Source organism: Oratosquilla oratoria, chromosome 39 (genome assembly GCF_046742065.1).
Source record: "Oratosquilla oratoria isolate Oo_2021 chromosome 39, ASM4674206v1, whole genome shotgun sequence".
Classification (NCBI taxonomy): Eukaryota; Metazoa; Arthropoda; class Malacostraca; order Stomatopoda; family Squillidae; genus Oratosquilla; species Oratosquilla oratoria.
This window is the reverse complement of record NC_134815.1, coordinates 30,422,660-30,435,214: the sequence shown is the minus strand read 5'-3', so window position 1 is coordinate 30,435,214 and position 12,555 is coordinate 30,422,660. Positions and strand designations below refer to the sequence as shown.

General features: G+C 38.9%; 1 protein-coding gene across 8 annotated transcripts in view; it reads right to left on the bottom strand.

Annotated features, from left to right (window-relative positions):
• TSG101 (tumor susceptibility gene 101) overlaps nucleotides 1–12,555 on the bottom strand; it is a 30,089-nt gene that overhangs the window by 16,325 nt on the left and 1,209 nt on the right. For 2 of the 8 annotated variants that reach the window (XM_076176639.1, XM_076176638.1), the window contains exons 2-4: nucleotides 7,022–7,106; nucleotides 6,477–6,542; nucleotides 5,505–5,570 (exon numbers count right to left, since the gene is read on the bottom strand). In XM_076176639.1, the coding sequence (XP_076032754.1) occupies nucleotides 5,505–5,570; nucleotides 6,477–6,542; nucleotides 7,022–7,106 (217 nt within the window). The remainder of the gene's footprint in view (nucleotides 1–5,504; nucleotides 5,571–6,476; nucleotides 6,543–7,021; nucleotides 7,107–12,555) is intronic. The other 6 variants (XM_076176642.1, XM_076176640.1, XM_076176643.1 and 3 more) reach the window with 3 other exon arrangements.

Genomic DNA, 12,555 nt, shown 5'->3' with positions numbered 1-12,555 from the left:
AAAACATCCTTCCCCTTTCCTATAGCTTTCTCACATATCTGTCTTACCACAAAGATCTGATCTACACAACCTCTACCCGTCCTAAATCCACACTGTTCCTCACCAATTACTCCCTCTGTTCCTCTCCTAATCCTCTCAACCAAGATCCTCCCATACGCCTTCCCAACTACACTCAACAAGCTAATCCCTCTGAAACTACTACATTCACACTTGTCCCCTTTTCCCTTGTAAAGTGGAACTATACACGCACTCCTCCAGTCCTCCGGCACTCTACCCTCTCTCCAACAAACATTAAATAACCTCACCAACCAGTCCACCATCACTGTACCTCCCTTTTTCAGACATTCCACATGGCATCCATCCAGACCAGGTGCCTTACCTGCTTTCATCATCTTAACAACTGCCTTCACCTCATCCTTCCTTATTTCTCTTCCATTCTCCTCATTCATCACTCTCATTTTCTTCGCACTTCCCACTGCAACAATCTTTCCTTCCCTATCCTCCTTCACATTTAGCAACTCCCTAAAATATTCTGCCCATCTTCCCCTTACTGCCTTCTCTTCCATTATCTCTCCATCTGCACCTTTTACCTTTTCTTCTCTACTTGATTCGCCTCCTCTTCCTCTCTTAATTTCTTTCCAAAACATCTTATATATTTAGAGTATACATGGGCAGGAGGTTCTCTCTTATGCATGTTTCGTTGAATGTGATGGATTGTTCAGTATTAATAGATTTCTTGAAGGTATATTCTTTATAGTTTAGAAAGGTCTTAATCTTTTTTGGAAGAGTAGAGATGACTCTACCGTAGTCGGTCATTATTGCCAGATCTGGATTTCGGCTCCCTTGAGCCTTCTTCAGTGACAATGGTGATTGTCTTCTCGTTGGTGTGTTCTAACTCTATAGTGGTAGGAGAAAGAATGGTTCTGAGCAGAGTTACCCTGGTCAATATACTGGTCCAGTGGGGACCCTGGCATTCGTCCTCACTCCTGATGGGCTGAGACCGGTATTCGCATCTCCTGATTGGTCCGCAGCCGTGCGCCTTATGCCAACTTAGACCTGTAGATGGCACAAGGCGCATGGCCGTGGACCATTCAGAAGACGTGAATACTGGTCTCAGCCAATCAGGAGTGAGGACGAATGCCAGGGTCCCCACTCAACCGGTATATTAACCAGGGCAACTCTGCATGGAACCATTCTTTCTCCTACCACTATAGTTAGAACACACTAACGAGATGATCACCATTGCTACTGAAGAAGGCTCGAGGGAGCCAAAATCCGGATCTGGCAATGATGACCGTCTATGGTAGAGTCATCTCTACTCTTGTCCTGGTCCTTACCCCCTGCCACGAGTGTGGTTAGCTCTATGGTGAAACTGGAAATTTGGGTGGCAGCAAGTGACCTTTCCTAATCTCAGGAACCAGAAGCGTTTCGAGTTCATAGAGTTTTAGACCATTGGTGGCTTAGTGGGTAAAGGCGACTGACAATGGAGCCTCTTGGCATCAGAGCAGTAGGTTCGAATCCTCTGCGCGATGGTCATAAAAATTATATACATATATATATATATATATACATATATACACACACACACACACAATGTAGTATAATGGAATTTGGAAAAAGTAAAAACAGAATATCGAGAGATTATAAAAGTGGTGAAGAAGAGGTAAAAAAAAGTAAACTTGGAAAAAGACCTCGGAGTGATGGTCAGCAAAGACATGACACTGGATTAGCATATTAATAAAATAGTCAGAGAAACCTATAATTTATTGAGGTCAATAAAAGTGGCATTTGCCTATTTGGATGAGGAAATTATATATTTTTTTAACTACACTAATAAGACCAAAACTCGAGTATGCAGCAACACTATGGACACCCAGTACTAAAAAGAATATAAAGAAGTTAGAAAGCGACTGGAGGAAGTGGATAGTTTTAGATACTTGGGTGTAAATGTGGATTAAAAAGTGTAATGAGGAATAGACATTTGGGAATGGATGCTAAGAGGAGACTGTATGAAGGAGTGATTGTGCCAACAGCACTGTATGGAGCAGAAACATGGAACATAAGAGAGAAAGAGAGGAGTTTGAATGTGTTTGAGATGAGGTGTCTGAGAAGTATGATGGGGATTACTAGGCTAGATAGAGTGATAAATGAGGAGGTGAGGAGGAGAACAGGGGTGGAAAGGGAGTTGGGAGATAGGGTTGATGAAAGAATATTAAGATGGTTTTGACACATGGAAAGAATGAGTGAAGAAAGACTAGTAAAAGAGGTATGGAAGGCAGATGTGGAGGGAGTGATCATTAGGGGACATCCTAGGATGAGATGGATGGATGGGGTGAAGGGGGCTTTGGGGAAGAGGGGAATGTCTGTTGAGGAAGGACGGGAGAGGACAGAAGACGGGTGAATAGAGAATGGTTGTATATGGATGATGTTGTGATGCATGAGGTGGAATGGGTGGGGGGATGGGGGGTGAGGTAGTATGTGTGAGAAAAATTTGACGCAGCCCGAAGGGAGGTGCTAAGATGGGAGGTAGGGTGGAGTGGAGTGGAGTGTATTTAGGGAGGGAATGGGTGGGAATGGTTTTATGCCTTTTTCTTTTTGGCTACCTCCCTTGTAAGGGGGAAGAAGCCTTGGTATATGTATGTAGAAAGAATACAAAGAACAACAACAAAACTGGCACCAACTCTTTCTAAAATGACATATGAACAAAGACTGTCCAAATTAGAATTACCAACTCTGGAACAAAGAAGGGAAAGAGGAGACTTACTATCTATAGAATTATGAAGGGAATGGGAAAAAATTGGACAAATAAACAGTGTGTACAAACACTATTCAAGATTTTAAGAAAAAAACTTGATGCTGAGAGATACAAAGATGGGTCACCACGAGCATAGCTCCCTTCCCGTATAATACAACTAGGTAAATACGTAATACCAAGGGCTTCTTCCCTCTTATAAGGGAGGTAACCTGCCAAGCCATGCACCCATTTGTCTCTCATATATATATACATATATATATATATATATCACTGTTCAACAATTATACAGAAAAAAGGTGAAAAACGTTAATGCAAAGACCCAAATATGTCAACTGTCTAAAACTGCTGGGCCCAATAGTAATACAAGCCCTGATAAATAACTTCACTTCTGCATGCACAAATGAATCTCAACATCGTAAAAAAAAAAAATAATAATAATAATAATTAAATAAAATAAAAACATATATATATATATATATATGTATATATATACACCTATCTTCTTCCTCTCCATTATATCCAAATTAATAGTAACTGATCTGGAAGAATAAAGCCAAAATTATTGACCCACTTCCCTGAACCAACATGGATCCAAAGAGGGTAATTCCATGGGCATGCTACCTAAAAACATCACTCAAAAAGTACTTGAAGGCTTCATGAAAAAAGTGCTACTAGACAGGACAGTAATGGTAACAACATACAAAATGAAAGCTTTTGGCAGTCTCTAGACATATCCTGTCAAATGAGAAACAAAAAGCAAATAAGAACTTGTAGAACAAGATTTGGGAGTATTGGTCAAAAATACCATGTCACCTGACATATACCAGCAAAATCATGAAAAGAACATAAAAGAAACTTCACTACACACTTGAGGGAAGAAGATGATGGAAAAGAGGGAGAGAAAAAAAAAAAGAAAAAAAAAGAAAAAGAAAAAGAAAATCTACCTCACATTACAATATCCAGCAGTGATGTGGTTTGTGCATAAAGTGAAGGCTATAAATATACATACATACACCAAAGGCTTTTCCCCCTTACAAGGAAGGTAGCCAAAGTCAAATGGCATAATTTCACTCCCACCCACTCCCCTCCCATTCACCACCCCTCCCTCCCAGGTCATCCCTGCATCTTGCCCATTGCCCTGGGCTATAAGCAAAATTGCAAAAGCACAAGCAGCAGCATCTAAATTGGTTCCAAGTTTTCCAGAGGAGATATAAGAAGAGTGATTCAAAACATCAGATCTGTAATCATTAAAAGAAAGAAGAGAAAGAGGTGATTTGATAGCAATTTTCAGGTAAATAAAGGAGGTACATAAAACTAACAAAAACGATTCTTTGCTTTGGAACGAAAGAGTCGCAAGGTTATGGAAACAACAAATTGAAGAGGACATATCCATACAAATTACACCGACTCCTGGAATAGCTTGGATGATGTCACCCAAGCTGAAACCACAAATGAATTCAAAACTAGTCATAATAGTTGGAGAAAAAGACAGTACTTCATTAGTGTAACTCCTTTTCTATGTATATTACAATTAGACACAGACACACACACACACATTTTGAGCTCTGAATTTTCTAGTACGAACTTTTTTTTTCTAACATTCATGTGGCATCTTTTGTAGGCGATCCACATATTTATTGTGATGGAATGAGAGATGAATGAATTCTAGACTTTCAAGTTTGTATAAATTATATAAGTTTCCAAAACCATTATGGTGCCTGACACATGGGAAAACAAAGGAAAGAAGAAAGAACACATTCTTCGGTGTGAAAACAAAGCACAGAAGGATAACAAAAAGACTATGTACACAATTGACAAAAACAATTGACAAAAACACATATGTTTGAAGTACCGGTATTCTGTCAATCTTTGGTATGCACATCTACAAAAAAATAAAATAAATAATGATAATAACTATGGTCAACACGAACTACATAGGAAAACATTACTCTTTTCTGAACAATGGACAATAAAAAATAAAAGTAAAAATAAATATATAAATAAAAAATAAATAAATGAATAAAAAATTGGCATGAGACTCCAGCATAGTGAAGAGGAGGTATGGAGAAGCTTTTTGGAATGTCCTGTGTCCAATGCTCTCCATAACAATGGGGAAAACCAATGCCAAGCCCCCTCCATGCAAGTAGATGAGGCCAACAGAGATGGTGGTGGTTGTGGTGATGGTCTAGTTGTTTCTGGTCATGACATAAAGAATGGCATCACAAATATTACAAAAACAAAAAGGAAAAACAACAAGTCACCCAAACTGGTGGCATATCCAGGCCACCCCTTTGTTATGAAGATGTCATGTGGATGATAGAATACAGCAATCAACATTCCGTTAACGCACCAACCCTGTATGCTTGTCTGGATATGTCACAGCCTATGTTGAAACTACATGAACTAAAAATATTATGAACTCTATTCTTTCTCACTTCTAAGAACAATCAAGGCTTGCTCAAAGCAGCTAATCCTGGTTTGGTAGTGCTGGCAGGAGGGGAAGCAGCCTTGGGTTAATCAGGGGATAGGGGGATGAATCTGGCAAGGATGGATGGGAGGGGTGGAGAGAGGGAGGACGCTTTTGTTATGCAACCATAGGAAACAAAATATTGGAGTAATTCAACCGGGTTGAGAAAAAGCATAAAATAGGGCAGCAAGAAAAGGGCGGAGGTTAGAAAGTCTACATAAAGGAGGGTGGTGGTTGGCACGAGAGTAAGAGCCAAGCTGCCTACTACACCCTACACCATACCTTTGTATGTTACTGGAATGGTGCCCTCAAGGCACAGTAAGTAGCGAGATGTGCCACTGCGGAACACTTGCACAGGAAAGAGAAATACAATACCAAATGAGTTTGGCCACACCCAGTACCAGTGGCTTGGGGCACATCTGCACTGCGGCTATGTCTTGCAACACTTTGTGCTTGCTCATACTGTGGAAAAGTGTGTCCACTTGTGGGGAACCCTCATCCAGAAGGGCACACTATGAAATGATAGCTTGGTATAATATTCTACATCCATTGAATCATTAAAGAATGCTGTGGCATGGTCTATTATAAAGCATATTTACAAGCACTGAACTCTGACCTTGTTTGAGTCATCTTGATTATACCATAACATAATCAGTGAAGGAGAGTATCATGAACTAAGAATGCCATCGTTTCTATTTTTCTTGTATGACATTACCTGACTGCAACTAAGACAACAAAATAAAAATGATAAATTCAGTGGGAGAAAGCAAACGGGTAGTGACGGAACAAAACTGTAAGTGAAATGCCATATTACCATTCAAATGAGCTGAACCGAATGACTTTCTAAAAGATTATTTGAACATAAGATCTGAGTAATCAAACTCAAAAATCTTCTGGAAGATGAGCTCTTTAGTTGCCCAATGCAAATGTGTGCCTTTGCCACGGCCAAGACCACATATGTGGCCACATGTACGTAGGAGCATTGGGATCATCATGACCATAACCTGAGGTGTTGGGCTCACCTTGTCCCCATCAACCAAACTATGCACTTCATTTTCAAAAGCACTCCTGCCTCACAGGCTACCCTCATGGTTTGCACTGGTAGTAAGGGTAGAGTGGGGCTATGGAATGCTGTGAATTCTTAGTTCACTATGAAAAATGTTCATTAGAACTAGACATTACTCATGAGGCAGAGGTTGGTGGTCATGGGAACAGAGTAAGATTTAACACCTGAGGTGTTGAGGAATCTCTCACCTTTGTACCGCACAGGTATTGTGCCCTCAAGGTTCAACAGTTCTCTCTCGCTGCCGTCATTAAAGACTAAAACAAAAGTGAGATGATTGACTCAAGTAAAAATTATCTTTAAAGCTAAGGGCATTCAAAGAGAACATCTCTCCATATATTCTTAAAATGACTTAAAAAAACATTAACAGTAATAATAAAAAATAAAATAAAAAATAAATAATAATAAATCACATTGGCTAGAATAGCAATTATAAATCTTAATTCTATTATGAAGTAAACTGACTACTTTTGTTATTTCAATAAAGGGTTAAAATCATTATGTATCTTCACCTCTAGAATCTGCAAATAGATATCTAGTTAAGTATTTCACAAATAAAATCTAGTGTGAAAAAAATTGTCTGAATACCTTTTCTTTGTCAAATGAATAAAGACAGTATTACACTTGGGTATTACAATAATAACAAGTTCTGATGATGACTACAATCAATGATAGTTACATACTTTAATGCTGTACAAATAAAGTTGATAACTTCACCTAAGAAACACAAGCTTACCAAATTTGTCCAACTTTGGTGAGAGCCCACGGTAATGCTTAAGAGTGGTGAGCGCATCCCTCTTGGTCTTGTCCACATTTTGGTACTGCAGAAATAAAAGTCTGGTGAATCCTTAGTCCTGTTACTGTTATAAAAAACTCTTTGGATATACAATTTCATTATGAATTACATTTTTGTTTTTAATAATAGAAACAGACATGCTTTTATAAACATAGACAGCAATCTCATTTTTTTTCCCAAAAAAAGATCTATGGAAGGGGCTATGGACTTCTGCTCCCTAGTGTAGGGCTATGGGTTTCCAGTCAGTCAAACTCAAGGCCTTGCTGTGGATGTGCTGCACCTTGCTGCATTACTTCTGACCCAGGGCAGTGAGTGGGATACAAGGATGACCCATCATCCATGAGGAGCTAAGATGAGAGGGAAGAAAGGGTGATGGTGGATGAGAGTGGACTGGGAGGGAGTGGGTACTTGGCTTTTAACTTGGCTACCTCCCTTGTATGGGGGAAAATGCCCTTGGTAAATATAGACTGATAAAATCTTGAAGTAACAATTATCATTATCTATCTTGGGTGCTCATTGGCTGAGCAGGTTAGAGCATTACAGCAGAGGTCGAGGTGACAGTAGTTCGAGCCCTGCTGCCAGCAAGTTGGACCAAGGGCATAATTCATTAAATTCCACACTCTAAAGTCCTCTGTAAGGGGCACCATCCTAGCCTCATGATAGGGGAAATTTACAATGTTAAACCAAATCATCAATCATCATCATTATCTATCATAAATGGTGATAGAAGAAAGGAAGTGAGCATGTGTAAACTAATTGGAAAGTAGAACTTGGGAAACATATGAGAAGTACAGAAGGAATAGAGTAGAAGCAAAATGTAAGGTAAGGAAGATAAAGAGAACAGATGTAAAGTGGGATAGGTGTTTGACAGAGATTTTTGAAAACAATAAAACAATGTTTTGGAAAAAGGCAAGAAGAGTGAGGGGGGTAAAGGAATTCAAAGTGATGAAAATTGGTACGGCACCTGGACTAGATGGTTATCACATTGTGTGTTGGGTCAAAGGAGGAACAGTTATACTGGAGTGGCTCAAAATTGATATACAAGTCTCTAAGGGAGTGAAGTGTGCTACGAGAATGGAAGTGTGTGTGTGCATTTCCACTAGACAATGGAAAAGGAAACAAATATGAACATAGTAACTTTACAGGGATCAATTGATAAGGTGCATGGGAAGGTGTTAACTGAGATTAGGAGGGGATCAGTGGGAGTAATTGGGTAAGAACAGTGTAGCTTTAAGAAAGGAAGAGGGTGTTGAGCAGATAAAATTTTTGTAGTAAGGCAGATATGTGAGAGGGTTTTATGAATTTGAAGGTGTATAGCAGGGCTGGCAAAGATATTGCAGGATGTTTTGTAGATGTATGGGATACTACAATAACAAGGTAGAATTTCTTTTTGTAGTATTTATCAAGTATAGTTAAAACTCTTTAAAGATAGAACTATTAAAAATAACAAATTATTTTTCATTTCCTATGTCATCAACATCAACAAGAGGACAGGAGACGTAAAATGGACCAGAACCACATCTCCATACGCAGTCAAGGAATGGAGACCCAGAGGATGTAGACGTGAGCAGAACCTCCCATGGATAGTTCAGACAGTCGCGGACAGTTCAGTCAGTCCTGGATAACCTGATAACAATATATCGGCCATACACCAGTGGTTCTCATTTTCTATGTTTTCATTATAATTGGTAATGTTTATGAAAACCGTTTTACATTCTTAATCAAAAACAAATAATTCACTTGAAGTATGGCATAGGACATTTGAGACACAGGTTGCTGGACACCACCCTAATATTTGGGAGTTTTTCAACTGCCTGAAGAAAGAACTAAACTATGATGAAGTCAAAGTCGATCAATACTTGGCTGGTAATTCATCTCAACCACAAAGAAAGAAATATCGTGACTCTTCTGAATGGATAAAAAACATTGTAGAAAGATATCCTTCATGTAGCAATGTCGTTGATTATTTGCGGGCAGTAGTCTATAACATAGCTTTCTAATTTTAAGTAAACCAATTTATAGTTTTAAGTTTAGTTTAAACAAATTTGTAATTTCTAATAGTTTTGTCATTAAAGAATTTTAACTATTCTTGATAAATACTATGAAAAAAAATTCTAACTTGTTTTTGTAGTATCCTAAATAAAGTCTATGAAAGTAATCATTTCATTATCAAAGGTAAAAGTATGCTAAATCAAGGATGAAGACACGACCTTGTTATATATTTCAAATTAGAATATTTTCATTTTTATTTTTTGATGAATTGTTGTTGTTGTTGTTGTTGTCGTTCCCTAGACTGTCTGTCCGAGCAGTCCCGTCTCCCCAAGGAAGGCCACAGGGAGAAGTCTGCTAAGGGTGTTACATGGTTTTTACATGAGAAGAAGAGCTTATGTGCAGATAGGGAATGGAAAGAAGGAATGGCTTGAGATGAAGGAGGGGCTGTGCCAGGGTTGTGCAATATCACCATGGTTTTTCAATGCGTACATGGATAGGGTGGTGTGGGAGGCAAACACGAGGGTGAGGGACATAGGTTTGGAGCTGGTAAGTCAGAGTAGGCTGAAATAGGTGAATGATTTCATTATTTGCACATGACTGCACTTGTAGTTGAGGTGGAGAGATTGAAGCAGTTAGTGGCAGAGTTTGGGAGTATGTGAGAAAGGGAGGTTGAAAGTAAATGTAGACAAAAATAAGGTATTTAGATGTTCAAGAGGAAAGGGTGGGAGTAAGTTGGAGGTGAGTTTAAAAGGAAAGGCCTGAGTAAATGGAAAGCTAGTATTTAGGATCACAAAACAAGCACTGAGACATATTCCCAAACTCCTTATTCCACTTGACTCCCTCAAGCATCAGTCCACTCAAGAAGTCCATTCCAAGACATCCAAGAATTACAATATACTAGCATGACTATTCAGGTTACTACCCAGCACTGAAAGAGTACCAATATAAAATAGGGCTGACCAGATAATCAAAATGACCCACCATACAGATGATAGAACACCTTATCCAACATTACCCTATCTTCTCTCTACCCAGACAATAACATCTCTTCCTTGAATGACATATTGACCAATCTAGTGATTGTAGGTGGTTACCTGTGAGCTATGAGTCTTCAGCAAAAGAGATCTGGGGCAATGGATTAATTGATTAAAGAAATCACAGGTCTCTGAAGGACTGTCTGGGTATGGTAAGAGTGTGGTAGTGTAGGATGAAGTGTTCATTACCTTCGATGTGATGGTTGCTCTGAGGAAATTTATTTCTGTGGCCAGACCCATTCTATGTGGTCTTGCTGGTGAAGTTCTTGTTTATTATGGGAGGAATTTTTCTGTGGAGCTGTCTGGAGGGGTTTGATGGAGTAGAGAGTTTTGTGGCTGATCTTGATGTGCTTGTTTTGTCATCTGAGTATTTACCAAGCTGTATTATACAGGAAGAGGGGCTATGCTCATAATGACCTGTCTTTGTATCTTGCAATATCTAGTTTATTCTTAAATTCTTGTTTGGTGTTTACACACATTATTGTTTCATCCAATTTGTTCCAAACATTAACCACTCTGTGTGGAAAACGGTTTTTGTATGGCTATGTTGTAAGGTGCAAGTTGTTGTAGATGTTTGAGTCTCTGCAGGTGTAATTTTTTTTTGCATTGAGTTAATTGTTCTTGTGTTGAGGGTTCTTGTACAGAACTGAGTATCTATCATTTTCATGTGATGTTCTATGTGGAGGATTTTGGTTTCTGTATGCCTATGTTCTATCGGGATGGTTCTGATGCTCCCTGTTATATTCTCAAAGCTTTATTTTGGATAGTTTGAATAGTGTCTATGTTTGCTTTCCTGAGTATTGCAAACTATGCAGTGGAAGCATGGTCAAGTGTGGTTCTCAAGACTGTGACTAGTTTCCTTCTGCTGACCAAGTCCGTGGTTACTACTGATCTTAGTATATCCATTTTCTTGTTGATTTTCAATGTCAAGTCTATGACGTGGGCTGAAGGTCATGCATCAGCAGTGAGGCATAGGATTTTGGGGTTCTTTTCTCATGGAAGGGTTTGGCCATTCAATTTTACAAATGAAAGTTTGTTTTGATTTATGATTGTTTGGAATGATGATTTCTGAGAGGAGGCCTCCATTCTGTTCATCTTAGGCTATTGTTCTTCTTTGTCCAAGTATGCTAGGTTATAGTTCTGGTTTCTTGTCATCTTTAAATCCAAAATGTAATGGTTTCATGGTCAATCAATAAATCCATTGCCCCAGATCTCTCTTGCAGGAGAACTCAGATCTCCTGGGTAACTGCCAACAGCCACTGGATCAACCCATAAGTCACTCATGGAAGAAATATTGTGTTGTCTGGGTATGACAAGGCTGGAGCTCAATAAGGTGAGGTGTTCCAGGTCCTTTGTGTAATGGTTGCATCTGGTGAGTTTATTTTGAAGCCAGGCATATTCTATGTAGACATGTTTTACTACTGGATGGTGACCTGAACAGTCATGCTAGTGTGGTTCTTGCTTCTTTTGGGAGGTATTTTTCTGTCAGACTAAAGTTGGGGGGGGGGGTAATGGATAAGGGTATTTGGTGGTTGGTCTTGTAGTGTATGTTATATGATCAAGTGTGAATATGTTTTAGTACAAATATGCTGTATAGTGCAAATAGTAGGTTGTAGATATTTGAGTTGTATGTTCCTGTAGTGTTTGTGTTATGTAATGTGATTGGTGAGCAGAGCTGAGAGCTCTCACAAAGAACTGTGTACCTATCATCTTCATATGTGCTGATATACAAAGACAGTCTATTTAGGAAGTAGTTGTACATAGTACTCTACATACTTTCAAAAAATGAATGACACATTCAAAGAAGTTGAGGAACATTTCTGGGTAAATTAAAGTGAGAGTAGTGCTGCATGTCACAACATAAACAATATGCCATGATTGGCAACCATACAGATTGACCTCTCATTAACAGACTAAAAGGGGGGTAACGGTGTCCGTTGATGTGAATAATCCGTTGATTTGGAGTGGTTTTTGGGTGGCGTAGTGATTGCACATCACTAAACAACAGCACCAAAAACACAGCTAATTAACGTCCGTTAATGAGAGGTCAATCTGTAATGGGTTCTGGCAAAGGATCTGTCACAACAGCATTGCTTTTGGTGGGCAGCGGTCAAGGTATATGACAATTCAAACCCCACCATTTGTGAGGACCATGATGGAAATAAGTCTTAGGGACTTTTTTTTTGTTATCCTTAGACTTCTTAGTAAAAACTAGAAGCCAAAAGTCACAACTAAACATTAAGCCATATTTAAGCAGTTGTCTCCTTCCATATGTAGTACTTTCAGATACACAAAATATATGAAATATGTACCCCAATCATATCTGAGAAACTAAACTAAACTAAATAAAATTATAAAAATCTCAGTGCAAAATCTAGATATTTATCAAAATAGAGGATGGTGCTAACTCCTGAATTAATTAGCACCAGAACCACTCACTAGTGTATT